At 34.5% G+C, this 22,077-nt stretch overlaps 1 protein-coding gene across 2 annotated transcripts in view; it reads left to right on the top strand.

Annotated features, from left to right (window-relative positions):
- Positions 1-22,077, top strand: part of LSAMP (limbic system associated membrane protein) — a 611,879-nt gene that overhangs the window by 387,956 nt on the left and 201,846 nt on the right. For both annotated transcript variants that reach the window (XM_081302034.1, XM_081302035.1), the window contains exon 3: positions 15,143-15,268. In XM_081302034.1, coding sequence (XP_081158160.1) covers positions 15,143-15,268 — 126 coding nt within the window. The remainder of the gene's footprint in view (positions 1-15,142; positions 15,269-22,077) is intronic.

Below are 22,077 nucleotides of genomic sequence, written 5' to 3'. Positions count from 1 at the left end.
TTTAAAAAAATTCTTATTGTTGGTTGTTCAAAACATTACATAGTTCTTGATATATCATATTTCACATTTTGATTCAAGTGGGTTATGAACTCCCATTTTTACCCCGTATACAGATTGCAGAATCACATCGGTTACACATCCACTGATTTACATATTGCCATACTAGTGTCTGTTGTATTCTGCTGCCTTTCCTATCCTCTACTATCCCCCCTCCCCTCCCCTCCCCTCCCCTCCCCTTCCCTTTTCTCTCTCTACCCCCTCTACTGTAAATCATTTCTCCCCCTTGTTATTTTTTTTTCCCTTTCCCCTCACTTCCTCTTGTATGTAATTTTGTATAACCCTGAGGGTCTCCTTCCATTTCCATGCAATTTCCCTTCTCTCTCCCTTTCCCTCCCACCTCTCATCCCTGTTTAATGTTAATCTTCTCATGCTCTTCCTCCCTACTCTCCTTATATCAAAGAAGACATTTGGCATTTGTTTTTTAGAGATTGGCTAGCTTCACTTAGCATAATCTGCTCTAATGCCATCCATTTCCCTCCAAATTCTATGATTTTGTCATTTTTTAATGCAGAGTAATACTCCATTGTGTATAAAAGCCACATTTTTTTTTTATCCATTCGTCTATTGAAGGGCATCTAGGTTGGTTCCACAGTCTTGCTATTGTGAATTGTGCTGCTATGAACATCAATGTAGCAGTGTCCCTGTAGTATGCTCTTTTTAGGTCTTTAGGGAATAGACCTAGAAGGGGAATAGCTGGGTCAAATGGTGGTTCCATTCCCAGCTTTCCAAGAAATCTCCATACTGCTTTCCAAATTGGCTGCACCAATTTGCAGTCCCACCAGCAATGTACAAGTGTACCCTTTTCCCCACATCCTTGCCAGCACTTGTTGTTGTTTGACTTCATAATGGCCGCCAATCTTGCTGGAGTGAGATGGTATCTTAGGGTGGTTTTGATTTGCATTTCTCTGACTGCTAGAGATGGTGAGCAATTTTTCATGTACTTGTTGATTGATTGTATGTCCTCCTCTGACAAGTGTCTGTTCAGGTCCTTGGCCCATTTGTTGATTGGGTTATTTGTTTTCTTATTGTTTAATTTTTTGAGTTCTTTGTATACTCTGGATATTAGGGCTCTATCTGAAGTGTGAGGAGTAAAGACTTGTTCCCAGGATGTATGCTCCCTATTTCTCTCTCTTATTGTTTATTTTGCTGAGAAAAAACTTTTTAGTTTGAGTAAGTCCCATTTGTTGATTCTAGTTATTAACTCTTATGCTATGGGTGTCCTATTGAGGAATTTGGAGCCCGACCCCACAGTATGTAGATTGTAGCCAACTTTTTCTTGTATCAGACGCCGTGTCTCTGATTTGATATCAAGCTCCTTGATCCATTTTGAGTTAACTTTTGTGCATGGCGAGAGAAAGGGATTCAGTTTCATTTTGTTGCATATGGATTTCCAGTTTCCCCAGCACCATTTGTTGGAAATAAATCCTTCTGAGCCTCAGTTACCCAAACAATGAGGGGTCAAGAGAGGGTGACAGTAATACCTGACTCAGCTATCACACAGGGACACATAGGGACCAAATAAGACAAGACACGCCCCAGTGTTCTGTAAACCAGCCACTCAAGCAGGAACAAAACTTTATTTTTGAAAATGCCGCCAATACCCGGTACACGCCGGCAAGCAAACTGGTCCACCCCGCGGTCCTGTCTACCTGAACCGGGGCCCAAGACCTCCCCCGGAATTCCCTCCTACTATCCTTCCCCAACCAATGGGAACTCTCCAGGAGTAACATGAGTCCCTAGCAGGCCAAGGTGAACAGCAGGAGTCCAATTTCCATATGAATGTAAATCTTTTTTTTTTTTTTTAAAGGGAGAGAGAGAGAGAGAGAGAGAGAGAGAGAGAGAGAGAGAGAGAGAGAATTTATTTATTTATTTATTTTAGTTCTCGGCGGACACACATCTTTGTTGGTATGTGGTGCTGAGGATCGAACCCGGGCCGCACGCATGCCAGGCGAGCGCGCTACCGCTGAGCCACATCCCCAGCCCTGAATGTAAATCTTAACATAATCATATCATCTCAATGGCTAGCTGGTGTCACCTTACAACCAAAAGTGCCATGCATCATATTATTTGGTTGTGGCTCCTAGCATATTATTATTTATTTTGACTTTCTACTTGTTTGTGTCTCTTTTCATTCCTTAATGCTCTTTGCCTCTCCAAAATAGGGCAAGCAAAAATAAGAAGAATAAATCTAACTCCTGCTCATCAATTCAAAGTTTTATTTTTGATTCCTCACTCACCCCAAATCCTACCCAACCTACCTGTCTACCTCTCTGGAATTTTCAAACCTATTTAAAATTGCAGAAAGTGTTCTATCTCCCCTAGCTACATTTAACCTTTGTAATAACTACTCTGTTTTCTACCATTATGTGTAATTTTGGAAAAATTATAATTGGCCTGAATGTATTAATTAATTCATAATAATAACCCTATTTGTTTAGAAGGAAATTATGTGAATGTTCCATATTCTATTCAAAATGGTTCATGGTAAGCTTTGAACAGGGGCACTGCAAAGAAAGAAATTCTAAAAACTTCCTGTCAATCCCATTTTTTTTGTCTAAATATTCTATCTTCTGGCCCTCGAGCAGTAGCAGGAAACAACTTTTATTATTTTCATTGTATTCTAGGCATGCTTTAGTTCACCCTGGTTGGTTTCTGTTAGAATCTACCTCCTCCCCTGCATGCAAAGAACACTATATGCCTTAAGCAACTAGAAAAATAGAATTTAGGCGATTAATGTGGGCATGAAATCATTAAGTTAAGGGGTTCTTACAAGCACAATGGTTATCCTACATATTTCTGGTTCCCAGAATAAAATAAAGAAATGGGATGAAAGGTAAGCATTTTGAAAATGTTAGAGTGACTATTATTATTTTCATGATAACTTCATACTGACACTTCTGCTGAGATAATAAAACTGGCAGACCTAAAACAATTGTCATTGTTTCACCCCTCTTTACCGCTGCCCAAGAGTAGCACAGGCCTTTTACTGTTATAAAAACTAAAAAAAAAAAAAAAAAAAAAGGAAGGAAATTTTTTGTATAATCCTTAAGTATAATAGAGTAGATATTAGATACTCTCTTTGAGCCCTTATACTTCTGTTTTTTTTTTTTTTTTTTTTTTTTATTTTCTCACAGTTCTTTTCTCTTTGGTTTCAAGTCTCTGATTTTGATTTAAGCCTTCTCATTCATAATATTCTCCTCATAACTAAGGAATTCATCCATATGGTATGAACACTATTTTAATATATTTAATTTTTTAAAGAATTAATGGAACCGAAAAAAAATATTTTGTTTGCTCACCAAATATTTTATAGCCTTTAAGGGTATGTCATGGTTTTGAACTAAATTTTGCAGGTTTGTCCTAGAGTAAGGTAGGGTTTTTTAGTAGATGCCAGAAATACCACTTGAATTTTCATCTAGTCTAAGAATTATACTAAACAACTGCCTTTAATACAGAAAAATATATCTTTTAGAATGCAAACGGGAGAAAATACATTTCTCTTTTCTCTGATGAATTCTTAGGGTTCCACTTTCAGACCTTGGAATTCATCCAGTTGCTACTTTGCCACCTACCCAAGGTAACCTAATATTTTTGAACCTCCCTCTGCTCAATACCCCTGTTCCTGCCAAATAAAACCATCTGCTCTGGTTGGACAGTAGCTAAAGCCTGTTCTGCAAGTACAAGAAATGAGAAGATGTTTTGTAAAGGGAAGAGAGCTGTTCCATTCAGCCCACCTCTTGGTTAAATCAGCATCTGGAAGCTTAACCAGATTAGCAAAAACAAATATCCAAACAGCTGGAATAGGGGTCTGGGTATATGAGATCTCTAAGAAGCTGCTGACTTGCTCCAAGGCTGCAGTCTCAATGAGCAGAGTCAGAATGGCTCCATTTGCACTTATTTAGCAAGGCAATGACCCATCTTCAGGAACAGTCTCTTGACATCCCACAGAGTGTACCTATTGCTGAAGCAGCACTAAAGGACACCCTCAGCTGGCATGAATGCACATCCTGGTGTTTGAATAATTTGTCCTCTTTCTAAAATAACCCATGCACTTACATTTGAAGTGATTCTGAACATTTAATAAATATAGAAAAATTATAACTTAATAAACCTTCTCTTTAGATAGACAAAGGGACTCTTTTTAGATACCCATTCCACACATATATCACCATAAGAATGTATCCTATACTGAGTGGTATATAAGTGAGCTGCATAATGTTTTTCTGTCCCTTGATTACCAAGGTTAGAGCTGTTGAACCCAAATTGACCCTCCTTTTTGATGGTTGCTGCTGTCCTGATGAGTTTCTAGGGGTCATTGCGTTGTAAAGCTGGTGTTCTGGAAGAGTACTCAGAGGGCCACTTGAGAATGTGATTAGGTAGGGCTCAAAGGCCCCAAAGAATATGACTTGCCCACCTTAGACCTTTGTCCAGCACAGTAAAATGTTGGTTACATCTTAGAGCAATATGGTAAGAAGCTTTAGGCATGAACTTTAGTTGCATGTACCGGTCAGAAATGTTGCCTGTCTGATTAAAAGAGGACTAGAAGAAGGTGACTACTTTTTTGACAATGCAATGTTTTAATAGGTCATTTGTATGAGCTTCCCCATTCCAATATCTTTGCATTTACAACATTATCATACATATGGCACCTAGCATCACTTTGATTTATACATACATTTTATCTATTCCAAATAATTAGCATATTATCCCTATTAACTTATTTGGTTCATCTTTAATGCATGCACAAGCAAGGCATTTATAATCATTCCTGGAAGAGAAATTTGAGTAACTGACAAGTATAATGAGTTTTTTCTAACCTCAGCCACACTTGACACCCAAGGAACCTATAGTTTCCATACTTCCCTACTCACCATAATATTTGTATCTAAATGGGATCATGTTCCCACAGAACGTGATTCAAATATTGACTTCGGGTGCTGATGCTTCTTGTTTATAAATGGATCCTCATAGTAGTGAAAACTAGTACTAGTGGAAAAGAAATGTTCACTGCTAGTTGTTTAATTCTACTACAAGGTCTAAAGCTTCAAACACTCAAATTACAGCCATGAAACACCTGGCAACATCTGTGTACAAAAACAACAAATTAAAGAAAACCTATATTTTACTGATACTTTTACTATAACTGTGTAATGATGACCAATTTTTGTAGAAAGAACTATGTCTTGGAGCCCAGGAGTCAATTGTTTCTAAAAATTGTGGTGAAAATTATTTCACTCATGGCTGTACACTCTCAAATCTTTGTGTCTTTTTAAAATTATAGTTATAAAATGTATAAATGTTGACTAAAGGGCTGAACATATTGGCATAGTTCTACCCATTAGTATAAAAGAATTCAATACTTATTTTGGGGATAACTCATTGTTAATGCCAGTACTAATCATTAATTATGAATTAAAGTAATTACTTACACCTCTTGGCAATAATAGGGTCTGCAAAAATATAACTAGAATGCCATTAGCATAGAAATGCATAAAACATTTTATCCTGTTATGAAGGGCTTAGCCAACACTGGTTTATTAGCTAATTTTAACATGTGATATCTAATAGCTGCATTTGTAGAATCTCATAGAACTTACAGATGAAGTTCACAAGCATTATTTTATTTGGCCCTAATATCAATCCTGTAATATTGCCCAATATAAACTTTGTACATTACCTCCAATTTCCAGATGAGAAAACTGAGATTCAGAGAGATTTAAATAACTGGTTATCAATTTGTTCATTTCAAATCAGTTAAGCATTTACAATATGCCTGATCATGGAGATTCAAAAACAAATATCATAGAACATTCTGTTACATTGTGAGATAGTGGAAGGGCAGAATCAAAATTCCCAGTACTCAATCTAGTGTAGCACTCCTGCTACCTTTTTCAATCCTATCAACCATCCTTGGAAATTCTCAAACCACACAGCAAAAACATGTTTTGGGGGCATTTTCAGAAGTAAAATGTCAGACTGGATGGATGTTTCATGTTTCACAAGATGGCATTTATGTGTTATTTTATATATTTTATTTAGTGTTGAATTCTAGGATCATGATTATTAAAGCCAAACATTGTTTAAGAAACATCCTGTGGAGTTCTGAATCCAATCCTTATGTAGACTTGCCATACTGTTCCAAAGCCTGTTACATATGCAAATGATAGGGTTCAAGCTTCTTTCATTATACCAAAGAGAAAGTTAGATATTATGGAGCTAATAGTGTTTTTTAACATCCTACTGTCACCATACACACACACAGTAATAGAAGTACCTTAACCCAAATTTGAAAGAACAATAACTAATGGGACCAAATTGTTGCTAATTTGTTCCATTAGAAATGGAATTTTGAGTTAAATTCAATAGCTGCTAATTATTGAAGGTTAGGGAAAGGAGCCAACTGACCACTTTTCTTTCATGTTGGTTTCCTTCTGTTGGTTAGTAGGATAGGAACCTAGGATAAAGGCATTAAACCATACACAGCTGGGGTTAGATGGTTTTGCAGGCTTAGCATTATTTTTAAAGCAACATGTACTGATAGAGAAGAACCAATGATAAACAAGCAACTAAATTAGTCATTGGAAGCCAAAGGGGTACCTAAGCAGCGATGTCTACAATTTTCTTCCAAGGAAAGTTGTCATTTTCCCTTAATGACTCTTTCCCAATTTGTCACAATTAGAATTCTTTGGTTTAAGCAACAAAAATTAATTGGCTAATTGGGTGGGAAAAAGTAGTGATTCACTGAAAGAATATGGGAGAATTTATAGAATCAAAGTAAAAACAGAAAAATCTTTCTTTGGGAATCACAGAAGCCATGCACCTCTAGAGATCCAGTTTATAGAATTTAGTAAAGTGAACCACTTTCAGGTGGTTGCCATTTCATGATGTATATTACTAATTATTGATGCTGAACAAATGTCTCAAATTTAGGAGCATAAAAATCTTAGTTGTTCTTTATTTCTCCTAAGTGTGAAAGTCAAATGATCTAGGCTCAATCTCACTTGCAGTGACTCTGCTCCTGTGGTCATCAGATTTACTAAATAATATGCTCAGTTAAATTTGAGTTCCAGATAATCAACAAATATTTCAGTATCATCATGTCCCACACAATAGTTGAAACATACCTATATTAAAGAGAATATTCACTCCTTTTCCTAATATTCATAAAATAGTTAGAACATACCTATATTTTAAAAGAATATTCATTATATTTAACTATGTACCTTATATTTTATGTAGCAATCTCCTTTCCTCCTCCTGCACCAAGAGGTTAAGTTAAGCATGTTCTTCTCATGGCAATTGCAGAGGTACAAGAGTAAGTGAATCCAGTTGTGCCAGCACTTTTCAAAACTTCTTCAATTCCACACGCTCACTTGTTAATGAAAGCAAGTTACATGGTCCACATATGGAAAAGTATGTGCCACCCACTGCAGGGGAGCATAGGCATGACAAAGGATGAGGATCCAGGGAGGAGCACAGAATTGGGACAATTAGTACAGTCTTCTACAGGTTGAATCTATTTCAATGTCTCTCAAGTCATTCCTAATAAAAACCATTTTACAGAGGAGGAGATACTTAACAGGCTAGCTTAGGCCATGCATCCAGCCCTTGGCAAAGGGAGAGTGGGTCACTTGATTGACAGTCCCAATAAACCAATGGCTGTGGGAAAAGTGTTTTGCCAGAAGAAATAGCATCTGTTCTGGGTAGTATAACAATAGGTATCTACTTTAATTTTGTCCTTGACTCTGCCTACATTTCTACCTCTTGTCATAGATAAGAGATATTTAATCTTTAACAAAAAGAAGGAGTGAGTTGAACAGTACAAACATATAACACAGATCTGGCTCCCCCAAACTCAAGACAAACCCTGGAAATATGGTACAGGATTGGTAAATATAATTACAAAACGAAGAGGGAAGTGAAAATATGGGTGACAGAGCCAGACTGTGGCAGAATCTTACTTAAGGCTGGTTCATTGCACAGCTGAAGGAATCCATGTATTTAAGTTCACCTTGAATATAGCATTATTTAAGAAACCACCATTAAATTCATACTCAATTAAGGAAAATGCAAACTTCTTTAACACAGAATTTGTATGTATTTCAATGGCAGACTATCACTTACTTAAAAAATTAAAAAGATTAATTTTTAAAGCTATGTTGCTAAAAGTGCTTGGCATGTTAATTTTTTATGGTTTCCCAGAAATAATCTGCTGGCTAGTTGGTAGCACATTATAAGGTGGTTTTTGAAAATCAAGATATTGTATGTATTTCAAATTATTCAACAAATGGTATTGAGGAAATTGCCTTAATAATTTTTTGGGGGGTCTGATTATCTCTCATACACAATGAATTTCAGGTGATTTGAAGAGTTCAATATAAAAGAAACAAGTCAAAGAAAAAGAAAAATAGAGATAAGTATTAATCTATTCGTATGTTAGAAAGGTATATATCTATGCACAAAAGCAACAGAAGAAAACACAAAGAAAGATTAATAGATATAACAACAAGGAAGGTTTAAACTTTTGCAAAAGAAAAACAATCCCCCCAAAAATTAAAAGCCAAAGAACAAATTGGAAAAATTGCAACATTACAATCAAAGGTCAATTCCATTAAGTGTAAGTAGCACTTATTAGTCACTAAGGGAAAAAAATCATCCAGACAAATTGGAGAGATCACTGAAACCCAATAGGTTGAAAACATTAAAAAATGGTTCATGACATTGCATGAAGGAAAATATTATAAATCATACTAACATCCTATTAATAAGAGTTATAAGAGATAGCCCAGAAAGAAAAAGTACTCAAAATATTAGGATAACCTGAGAATGGAGCATAAATCAATATTACAGTGACTCTGAAAAACAATTTATATTTGTTGATACATATAAGATTATCACATTAAATAGTAACTTTCTAGGTATTTATTCTTGCTAAGAATTAAATAAAGTGAAAAAATACTATTTGTGTCACTCTTGCAGAAATGAATGGGGTACAGAGAAAGAACAAATTTGGAAAAATATACAAAGTATAGGTTTTCACCTTAGCTGTAATTTGCAATGTGATTTTTACCCATTCTGTCCTCTCTGACCACATATGTAAAATGGCGGTAGTAGTAGTAGCAGCAGCAACAGTAGTGGTAATTATAACAACAACAACCTCTACTCTCCAGACTTTCTGTAAAGATTTTAGGAAGTGATAGGAGGAAACTATTAAATTGTCACCTTGATATTACCAGTGATGTTTTAAATTTAAATATCATGATTTCCTAACTAGTAGGAAGGGACTAGTAAACCACTAGGATAAAGAAGTTATCTCTATCCATATATGGCTCCTCATAGAAAAGGAAATAACTAGTTAAAATTTTTTTTAAAAATCTGTCATTAAGGAAGTTAGACATCGAATGCTTCATGCTTCATATGTGCCTGAAATATATAAACTTGTCTCTGCCCCATGGTTTATTTTTTAAATTAAGTCACAGAAGTTGATAGTTAAATATATGACTAGAGAGTTAGCTAAAGTAATATTGATAAAAACTGGATTTTACTGAGCATAAAGAAAGTTTATACTTTTTTGACAATTCATTGAGATATCTTCAGTGCAGGGAAGGAGGGGTGGGATTGGAATTTTTCTTTTTCCTTTTTTTTTGTGTTTTTGAATTTACCAACAGTGATTTATTCCAGAAGTAGATTCTATAGTTACTTAATGACTTCATGAACTGCATAACCTTCAGGCTATTCTCCATAAATATTTTTCTTCCATTTAATTTTTATAGAATTGAGAAGCAGTGGATATTTTAGAGTACATTCACCAACTGACATATACTTTCATTGTAAATAGTTATATTGCCATTACATATTTTTTATTTTCATTCGTTCTTTTAGTTATACATGACAGTAGAATGTATTTTAGCAAAGTATACATACATAGAATATTACTTATTCAATTTAGTATCCGACTCTTGTGGTTATACATGATGTAGAATTACCTTGGTTGTGTATTCAAATACAAAGCTAGGAAAGTTATAACAAATTAATTTTACTCTTTCCTATTTCCCTGCCTCTCCCTTCCCTTAATTTCCCTTTGTCTAATCCAATGGATTTCTATTATTCACCTCCCCAACCTCACTTGTTTTGGGTTAGTATCCATAAATCAGAGAGAGCATTTGGCCTTTAGTTTTTTGGGATTGGCTTGTTTCACTTAACATGATATTCTCTACTTCCATCCATTTGCCTGCAAATGCCATTGTTTCATTCTTATTAGAATGAGTAATATTTCACTGTGTATACATGTATTTTATTTACCCATTCATTTATTTAATAACACCTAGTTTGTTTCCATAGTTTGACTATTGTGAATTGAGCTACTATAAACATTGATTTGTCTGTGTCATTATAGTATGCTGTTTTTAAGTCCTTTGGGTATAGATGGAAGAATGGGATAACTGGGTCAAATGGTGGTTCCATTCCAAGTTTCCTAGGGAATCTCCATATGGTTCTCCAGAGTGGTTGCAACAATTTGCTGTCCCACCAGCAATGTATGAGTGTAGGTTTTTCCCTACATTCTGACCAACATGTATAGTTACTTGTATTCTAGATAATTGCTATTCTGACTAGAGTGAGTTGGAATCTCAGTGTAGTTTTAATTTGCATTTCTCTATTTGCTAGAAATTTTGAACATTTTTTCATATATTTTTTGACCATTCATATTTCTTCTTCTGTGAAGTGTCTGTTCAGTTCCTTTGTCCATGTTTGGATTGGGTTATTTATTTTTCTGGTGTTAAGTTTTTTGAGTTCTTTGTATATCCTGGAAATTAATGCCTTATTTGAGGTACACCAGAAAAATAAATAACCCAAAGATTGGGCAAAGATTTTCTCCCATTCTGAAGGGTATTTGTTCATGTTCTTGATTGTTTTCTTTGCTGCGAAAAATCTTTTCAGTTTGCTACTTTTTTTTTCTTTTTATTTGTTCTTTTTAGTTATTCGTGGGGATTGGAATTTTTCAAATTCTTTTTGAACATCTACCATATTCCAAGCACTACATTCTCTAAGATTCAGTCATTTGGAAAACAGAGACCCTTCCTTCTGTCTCTTGAACTTTAGTAAAGGGCACAAGTAAGTAGTACAGCAGTTATGATTCAGTGTGGTGGCGGAGAACTACAGGATCCAAATTTAGAACACATAACACAGCACCGTGTTCCTCATGTCATGTTGGGTGGTGTGGAGTGACAGGAAAGTAAGAAGATCAACTGACTAACTGAAAGCTGGGTGGGGAAAGGGGATACCCACATGAAGAGTTGAAAGAAGGATACTCCATATAGGCAAAACAGAATGTCAAATGCCAGGTATAAGTGAGTAGATCATTTCAAGAACTAGTAACTATTTGGTCTGACTTCAGATATGGATGACGTAATGGAAAGGGAAGAAGAGTGGTAAGCAGGAGTCACCATGAATGACCTGTTAAGCCATACTAAGAAGTTTGGATTTCATCTTAAAGGCAATGAGGTTAACCAAGAGATATTCAAATTTATAACTCAGGAAAAACACTTGATTGTAGTGTGGTGAATGTATGTTGGTGAACAAGAGTAAAGGAAGGCTAGAGAAAAAGAACCATTTTCATTCTTTGCAATAATTCAGGCAAAATAAGGAAGAAAGGCAAAAAGAACAAAGGGATGAATGAAAAATGCTAATGTCTAAAACATGGCATGGTGGGAGTAAGCACTGGGAATAATGGATGAATCCGAGAGATATTTAAAAGACATATACCACAGAACTTGGGGACTAATTTTTATGTGTGGGCAATGAGAGAGGACAGTCAGGGAGATACCTTATGGGTTGTTGTTGTTGTTGTTTGTTGTTTGGGTAAATCTGTGCATAATGATACCATTCACTAAAAAAATAACTCAAGTGTTTCATGGGAATATAGATGATGATACTCAGTATCTGTGAGGCATGTGATGTAGGTATAGACTAGTCACTGGAAATATAGAGATAAAGATTATAAGAAAAATCTGGGTTGAAAATACTTATTTAGAAGTCATCTTGACATGACTAGTTTGAAGCCCTAAAGTAGGTAAGATCACTCGAAGAATATATAGACTGATATGAAGAAAGAGGATATGCAGATATTTAAGGAAAGGGATAAGATAAGCCCAACAGTTAAATTGGGAAGACTGACCAGAAGGGTAGAGGAAAAGCAGTTGAGTTTGGTGTCCTAGAAAACAAGAAAAGAAAGAACTGTAAGAAAGAGGTGATGATCAGCAGAGTTAAATACTTAAAAAAAAAAATAGGAAAAAGACAAAAATTGCCCATGGACCTAGAAACAGTATGGCTACTGGTAAACTACTTTAGAGCAGACTCTTTGAAGCATTAAGAGAGAATCCACATTATTGGAGATTAAAGTGTTAATGGGAGATGAAGATGTGGTTCAGAACAATTCCTTCATGAAACTTGGAAAGAGAGGTTGAAAGTTGGTGTGGAGTTGGAGAGAAATTTATTTTGAGAGTAAAAAGACTACATATGAGTGCTTATGGGAAGAAGTCAGTACAAAATAATGTAGGAAAATAATGAAGAAGTGAGACCCATGGAAGTGACCCAGAGACAAGAGGGATACAAAGAGACAATGTGATTACATTTCTAACTGTTCAACATTTGCTGCCTCTCCAATTTCTGAGATTCAGGACTGAGTATAGTGCTCTCAATTAGGAGAAACAATATAGTTAAAGATAACCCTGCCATCAATTATTCTAAATTTCATGTCCAATTTTACTAGTACCTGTCTATGTAAGACTGAGCAAATGGCTTAACTAGCTTGACATGTCCATGCAAAATCCTTAGTTCATATTTCTTTGATTAAAAAAAAAAGAGGTAACAGTAAATTTTAAAATAAAGAAGAATTCTCTGTGGATAATTCTGTCAACTATAGACTTTTTTCTGTTGTATAAATTTGCATGTTTTATGTTAGGGATTTGGAATCCCCTTTTGATTAGAAAACAGCTATATTTTCTCTTTATACTGTATCTTTGGTGCAATTCAGTGATTACCATTAACATGGGCTCTTATAATCACTATATATCTTCTTGTTACATATTTTAGCTTACTAAAGAAGACACCTAAGATGTTTAACCTTAGTCTTTGAACATTATCAATGATTTATATTTTATTGCAGTTGATTTGGAGATTTCCATAACACTGGCTCACTCAGGTGGATATTAGCAACTGTGTCTATTAAGCAATAGAACAAATATACACTCAGGAAGTCTGAATTGTAAGTCTTGCCATAGTTCTTGAAGGAATCACCCTAGACAAGCTGTTATGAATATCATGTTCTTCCTTATAAAATGGGTATGAACTTTCAAGTCCCCATTATAAAAGTCTGCAGAATATGTTGCAAGTCATTGTATCAATATAAAAAAATGATCCTTAACCCCAATAGCCAAAAGAAGGAATGGAGACTCTAAAATAGAGGTTGTTATATAATGGGAATATTCTGCCATTGGGTTTGATTTGGAGTCATTCTTTTCTGCTCAGAGGTCTTAAAAAATAACACTATGTTGTAAATATTTTCTCCCAGTCTGTGTCTTGCTTATTTCATTTTTGTAATTGTGAATTTTGAGAATTAAAAGTTTTTAATTAAAAAAAAACAATGAAAAGAATGCTAAAAGAAGGGGGGTCTTCCTTTCACTTCCTTCTAGTGATATTCTGAACTGGTCAGTTGCCCAAGTACCATCAATATCCCTTCAAGGAATTGCAGGGATCATATGTCTATCAGGGCAGTTACCTCTTTAAACAAAAAATGTCTTGTTGGTCAGGAATACAGAGTCCATAGAGGCCAGAAAGAGTTAGAAAAATAAGATTCTTTTATTATTGAACCCCTTCATGTTTTCTCGTCTTCTCTCAGAAACATGCTCTTTCAGGGACAGTGTGAGCAACTGAGTAAAAAGGAAAAAGGGGGCGGGTATCACAGTCCAACCACAAACCTTTCTATTTGTAATCAGCACATAACCTGTGAGATGAAATTTGTGAATAATTCACATGCCACTTAAGCCTAGCAACGTGGAACCTAATGTTGCCACCCTGAACACTAATGAAGGAATCAGACAGCAGTACTGTTTGCCCTTGGGGACTCATCTCTCACATCACCAAAAAGTAATTTCTGTCATTTTCGGCCATCTGGTGGCCTGGATTGTGAAGATGGAATTTCATTCAGGAAGTACCTGAGAGCATGATGGGTCCTAAAGTCTGCCTGGATTCAAATTCCTGTTCTGCTTTTTGCCAGATCTCATTTATGCCTCAGTGCCCCTCCTGTAAATAAAATCCTCATAGAATGTCATGTCTTTATTTTAAGAATTTATTAAGATGATACATGTACAGAACCTAGGGGTTTAGATATAGTAAGTGTTTAATTAAAGTTACCTATCACTAAATTATTAGTAGTAGAGGTGATGGCAATATTAAGAATAGTAGTAGTATAGACTTTTTCCAATGTCTACTTGTTTGTGACATATACCTTATTAATTCATTTTTATGTTCTAAAGTATATCATGTGGTCTGTTAACACACTAAAAAAATACTTACAGGATTTCTAATGTACTGATTAACCCATGGCTTCCTCCTGTTTCTAAGTGATAAGTACCACATTTTACTAAAAAAGTGATGCAATCTTATACTAAATAATGCTTATTCTCCTTGGCATTTGGAGGAGAAATTGGACTATATTATATATATGTATATGTGGTAATACATTTAAGCTATTGTTATTTTATATAAATGTATATACCTTTTAATATTATATAATTTTTATCAGAAAATAGCTACAACATTTTCAATGTGTGACTCTGTATATTTTCTACAGCATTCAGATGGTTATAATGGTAGATATTCTCAACCATATAGTACAGTTTTAGTACCTCCTTGGTTACTTGGTGAGCACATCTATAAGGACCTTAAAAGTTCCCTGGCTACTTAACATATAAGTTTAAATTAAGAAATTAAAGCTCAAATTTGCCTTTTCAGTAACACAGAAAATGCTGCATGCCTGTTTTATTGACATAGTTCAATATAATATTTGATTTTGTCTTTACAGTTCCACCAAAGATCTCCAACATCTCCTCAGATGTCACTGTGAATGAGGGCAGCAATGTGACCCTGGTCTGTATGGCCAATGGCCGCCCTGAGCCTGTTATCACCTGGAGACACCTTACACCAACCGGTAAGCAACCCTCCAATTTTCAAGATGCCACATTCTATTTAACATTCTGTTAGATCAAAAGGACAAGCATGCATCTTGTTATTAAAACGCTAAGAAAATCAAAACAAGGTCTTATTTCCAGTCCTTATGTTATCTGCTAATGTGTTCATTTCTATATGTTTAGAATCATAGAATTGAATATGTGTATATGTGTTTATGTTTGTGTCTGTATTAATATTCATACAGATATTTATATATATGTAAATACATATATATACATATTCATACATATATACATATTTGAATATGCATATACACATGTATATATGCATATATCTTATTTCATTTTTAATAGAATACTTCCAAGGCAACAAATACAGGAGTATTAAGTGACTTGATTTTATATCTAAAATGTATGTCAGTTTGGAGGTTGAGTGTCTTGGGGCAATGTTTTATATGAATTAAAATTACAGAGCTTTCTGTAAGTTTGTTTTGCTTTGCTTTTAACTATAGTTTTTACTATGTATTACTTTGTGAAGAAATTAGCCAGGAATAATATAATATTGTTTGTGACTTCTGCTGCTCTGTCTTTGGCATCGGGTTCTGTGATGCATCTCTAGCATGGACCAAGCTGCATGAGTTTATCATGGATGCCAGATACTGACACAAATCCAGGAATATCAGAAAAAGATTTCCCAGAAATATCCTCCGAATCCTCTCCCCACAAAACACCCCTCCTTTCTACCTTCACATCAACTAGGTTCTAAAAACTTCTGTGGTTTTGAAGAGTATTTGAGTATTTTACCAAATTATTTGGGATTAACTACATGTATACTACCCTACTCTATCAATTATATTTTCTTATATGGAAAACTACCTTTCCAAGTAATGTAGTCATTGTAGAATGGTGCCTGTTGTTTCATTATTCCAGAAAGAAGACCTATGGATCAATTATTCCTATAAAATGTCTTTTATTTTGATAGACAGCTCCCAAATTTTGATCAGTTTATGTCTCATGCTCTTTTATGGTTTCTTCACAAAATATCTAGAATTTAATTTATAATCTATTCGTGTAAACACCTTAAAACCGTGTAAAGCTAGGCATAAAATGGCATATATCTGCCATTAAGATATTTCTCAAAGGCCAGGGTAGTGTTTTGTTTTAATGTCTTTACAAATCTCTGTATTTTGTAATTTGAGAACATGGGGTCCCCTGTGACATTATACCTAATTTCTCAGGTGAAGATTGGACCAGCTTATGTATTTAGGCAAGCATTCCTGAAATTGTCACTCAAAATCCTTTCTTATTAATACTTGCAACTCAGCATTTATTGATAATATATGCAAGCAATGTTTGACATACTTATTTGTGAAATCAATGTCAAAATTGTTTTATACCTCACATGGGGAAAAAGACACATATGAAAGATCGAAGATATCATCCATCTTTCCTCTGTAATGAACTAAACCTTTGGAGAACATTATACCTGGATGTCACCGTATTAGCCCCAAATCTATTCCACCTACCCCTGCCCCAAGCAGCATCTTTCTCTAACTAGCAATTTGGTATAAATGTTAATGGCCTATGTTTTACAGTTTATCAAAGATAACTTCTAATATCAATGTGTTTGATGTTGCTAAAGATAAATTATTAATATTCTTATGTAATTTTATTTTGAAAGGTCCTTTTGAGAAAGTTCCCCTTTGTTTTAAATATCTTTATGACTCTTTTCATAAACATTTTTTTATAAATAGACCCAATGAGTTTTCATAAATGATCATGAGTCTTTCATTGAATTGACTGTTAGCAAACTCAGAGTCAAATTTATGATCCATCTATAATAGAATGTAAATTATTATATGTAAATTGCATATTAATAAAATTGATTTTTACACAATCTACATAGTAATTTATGGTATCAAATTCATATGCAGACCACAGGCCTATTTTCACCTGATTTTCTTGGAATTACTTTAATTTTTGTCTTACCATTTATAATTAATTTAAATGGATATATAAATATATTATTTATAATCTCTTAATCTCTTCTATGGAACAAAGTGATAGATTAAAAAACAGGAAAAAGGGAAGAAAAAGTAGGAAAATAAATTGTATTCATGTTATGGTCAAGTAATGAGCTACATTAATAGAAGGATATTATTTCTTTTGGTATAATATTGAGTAGTAAATAATACTTTTAGGCAAAAATGCAGTTGCTACCAGAACAAATTATGAATTCTTTCCTGTCTCTTGACTTTAGAAAAAAATGTGAGACAGAACCAGTGCGTCAAGGCCTTTGCCAGCCTGTCTAGGAGTTTAGGATTCATGATTAACTCTAATAAACTTTCCCACAATAATGAGCCTCTGATTCACACCCAGAATAAGCTGATTTTCTATGATGTTAAAATCAACAAAAGAACAGATTACAAGATCTATCTTCCAGAGGAAAGCTAGCACTTGCATATATCAGAGAACTCAGAGAATGCAAAATCAACTAGAAATTTTGATGTACTCTCAAGGATTGCCAAAAGTCAATACCACGGGTCAGCAATCTACAGCCTATAGGCCAAAGCCAAACTGCCCTATTTATGTACTGCTTGTAAATAAGGAAGGTTTTTTAAATTGGTAAGGGTTGGGGAAAAGTTAAAAGAAAAATCCTATTTTTCAGCATGCAAAACAATATGAAATTTAAATTTCAGTGTACAAACATAAAGTTTTATTCCAACACAGCCATACCCATTTGTTTACATTTTGTCTATGGCTTTTTTTTTTTTTACTAAAACAGCAAAACTTAGGTTTGCAGCAAAGCTTAAAATTGTATCTGTCTGGCCCATTAGATTTTACAGACCCCTGCTCAAAACGATGGCTTGGGACACAGGACGAGTATTTGCTACATTTGTCCATGGTCCCATAGGGCCTTGCATATGCCTTCCATCAAGTTCCTTCAGACATCTGAATAAAAGAACTTTCTTTTTCTATAGTTATCTATCTAGACACTCTCTGTGGGTCAAATTCTGTTCTAGCACATGCAGAACTAGCATCCTGATGCATTGGCAGATTCAAAGACAAACTGTTCCTATTACAATGGCTATTAATTCCCAAGCTTATTCTTTCATCTCTTTCACATCTGGCCTAAATAACCACCTGATCACAATCATATTCCTGGTGACAGGAGAGAGAACTCGCCTGTGCCATTCTATAAAGGAAACTTGGATGTTTTGTGTGTGGGTTTTTTATTTCTTTCAAAATTTGGAAATTGGGTGATCTTTTTCAGTCTATCATGCAAAGCCTTTTCTTGGAGACACCCAAGGAAGAGAGTTGGTCCCTGTGTGACAGCAAAGCTGGCTGCAAACTGTGGTCATGTGAGAAAAAGAAAAATCCAACTAGCTTTGTTCAATTATTAATTGTGCCTTCCACTGTGCAGAGTAGGACTGTGGTCCAGAGGGGGGAAAAAAAAAACGTACCTGTAATTAGCTCAACCCCACAGGGACATCAAGCCCTGAAAGGGAAAAGATTCCACACATTTGATGCATGGATTCCATGTCATTTGATGACATGAGAAAGAGAAAGGAAAGAAAGATACATGATATATTTTATTTATTTTAATAAGGAAAAGGATATTTATTATCTCTGAATTTTGTTCTTTTATTTATTTAATTTTTGAACTATGGCTAGGCTATTTTGTTTCTCTTTCTTTTGATACTTGCAGTTTGTTTTCAAGTATATTGCAAGTATTTCTGAAAAGAGAAATTAGAAGATTGGTGAACTTCTTCTATGTACAAAGTCAATGCACTTACCTGACCAGGACTAGAAGAAACTGATACTTTATGTGCTTGTCTTTCTTATACTTATGATTTCTTATTTTTTTATCCTCTTAGTTATTTTACATAGTTCAAGTGATGTGTCATGCATGTGGTTATTAAATATGACCTATTTTCTCCCTTAATTAAGTTAGACTTTCATAATCCTGTGACTCCCAGGGGGCAATTGCACCATAACATGCATTTTCTATGGAGTGTTTGATCTCTCTTCTGTGAGCAATGCTGTTCCCCTCTTCATTTAACTTTGTTTCTAAATCTTTCTCTTACCATCATGAGATAGTCCCTTTCTCCAGTGTTCATCATGTGATGTCAGGTTTGCTCAGGCTTACAGAAACAGTTTTTCTACAAAGTGTTTACAACCTCAATAGCATTTTAGAACTGGAAATCTCAAAAGGCATAGTGAGGATTATCCCCTTAAGCTGAGAACAACTCAGAAGGTATTGTGTAATTTTCTCTATCCAGAAGCCATATTTGACATCAACACAAAGAGTATATCAGTGTTACTTAGAAAATATTTTGTATTTTGATGGAGTGAGTGGGAGAACATTGTACTAGGAGAAGCCAAGAATACCCAAGGAGTCTGAAATTCCATTTGCTTCTTAGATCTTGGGTTTTAATAGCTTGGTCTGAGATTGTCCTTTCACTTCGTTTTCACATCTGAATCCTAGACTAATGGTCTCTTGAACTCAATTCATGCTTTGTCTTATTTCCATCTGTATAGGTCATCTCATTTTACTAGCATAGTCTCTGGCTACATGGGTTTGAGAGAAATATATACTGTGAAACTGAATTCATTTATATTAATTAAATTCAAAACTACAAATTACAAGTACCTATTACCTGGCCTTTCCACTTAGCATTTTAGAATCTAGGATATCATGTTAACATGTAGAACATATCATCTACATATTAAGTTCTAGGAAGTAATTTCTCTGGGGTTTTCTCATATGAACTTTCCAGCAGATTGTGTGAGTCTATCTTGGTAGCGTATGAATGAAGAAGAGTCAAATCTAGGCACTTTGCTGATAAAGACTATTGACCACATGGTCACAATTCAAAGAAGAATAATGGTTCAACTTGTTCTATTAATTGCCTTCATTTTATCCTTGCATTTAAAATTTTTAATATTCCCATTTTCTTTTTTAAAAAGTAGATAAAATAAGAAAATGTATTGTTTTTTCCTCAGCAGCTTGTATGCTGATTTCAAGATATGTCATCCATCAATACAAAATTATATTCAGATTAATCTTGATCTCCCTCTCACAGATCATTCATTTGGTTGAAATTATTTATACAGTTCACATTCTGTAAAAAGACACATTGAATAGTGAGACAGACAAGGTCCCTGCACAAATGGAGCTTATAGTTCAACAAGAGAACAGAGCATTAAACTAATAATTGCATGAGTAGCCCTTTAATTAGATTCATACATTATAAAGGAAAATTATAGCATTCAATAAAACCATAAAACAGGGCCATATAGCAAAATCTGCAAGGCCAGCAGAGTCTCCTGAGGGGCTGTTATGCTGAGATCTCAAGAATGAATAGTACCTGGCCAAGAAAATAGGAGAAGAATGGATATCTTAGGAATGGAAAACAGCATATATAAAGACCTACTTCATTTAAGAATTTCCATGGACATCTTTATGGGAAATGGGGATATTAGCTACTGTTTTGTTATGGTAATTTTCAAGTTTCAATCTCTTGTTTTAAACACACAAAAAAAGTTGTTCCTGCTTTTTAATATTCCCATGTTTCTTTTCCCAAGGGCAAAAAAAAATAGGCTTTCTTTTTATTTTTTTGCTTGTATATTGATTTTCAGTACACCAATATGCATCACTATATATACTGCAATATGTAATAATGTATATACTACATTATAGATAGATGTGCATATATAAACATTATAGACTGCTATATAGTTTCTTTGTGCAACAAATATATGGATAGCTACTTGTGTGTATGTATATCTTAAATTTAGGTCAAACACATATTCTTTCCCTATACAGATGACTCCATAAAGTCCAATTAAGTAAATGCAAATTCTTTTCCAGTAACTTCTCATTTAAAATAAATGTGTAATTTACAAAATAAGATTACAAATTCAATTGCATGATTACTGGCTGACCCTACCCAAAACTAAACCATCTTGGAAATATAGACACTTATACTATCACCCTTTAAACAGTGGAGATCTCCACAACCTAATGTGCTGACTCTTCTTGCAAAGGTTGGCAAATGCCCCAGCAATGCCCTCATGCCCCATTCCTACCCCTTTCCATATGTCACCAAATATCAAGAGTACTCTGCCCAAAGAGAAATGAATTAGCCTAGTGTGTTCTTGAAGGACTACCTTGGACTTCAGCGCTGCAGGCTATTGGGGAATGTTGGATACAGGAAAGGCAGTATCTTAATTAGAACTTTCCACATGACTGAATACAGCAGTAATACAAGCCCACACCTCACATAACTTTGTTTTTGCCAATATTCCAAGTAGCTTGTTTTTAAAACAGTTATTAAAATCAAAGAATTTTCATGAGAATTAAATAAAAGTAAGATGGCAAAGTTAATTATAATTGATATTATTGTTCATATTATTGTAATTATTAGTTATTTACACATTAGATGCCAATATTGATAATTTTGAAGGAGATTGATAATTTGATACAAAACAACCTCAATTTTTTCTTTCTTCAAGTTTACCCTCCATTACAACATAACAACCAGGGGGATTTTAAAATGTTATCACCAAGGCTAATGTTAATATTTTATTTCTTATACTGTATCACATATCAACACACCCACCCAAGTTGTTCTTTTTTCAGTGTGTCTTTTTCACAAGGAAATGATAAAAAGAGTGACTTGTTAGAGATTTTCTGGTGTGGCTTATTTATGTGTCAATCCTTCTCCTTGGGGACAGTTTTCCCAGAGTCTGGCTATTAACTATAGCTATATAGAACTTATGAGGGTAAATTACAGCACTTGTTATCTTTTTCTAAGACTGATGT

The sequence above is a fragment of the Spermophilus citellus genome, assembly GCF_964194105.1.
Source record: "Spermophilus citellus genome assembly, chromosome: 7".
NCBI classification, from domain to species: Eukaryota; Metazoa; Chordata; class Mammalia; order Rodentia; family Sciuridae; genus Spermophilus; species Spermophilus citellus.
Note: the sequence above shows the minus strand (reverse complement) of the source record. Positions and strands in the feature narration are given on the sequence as shown.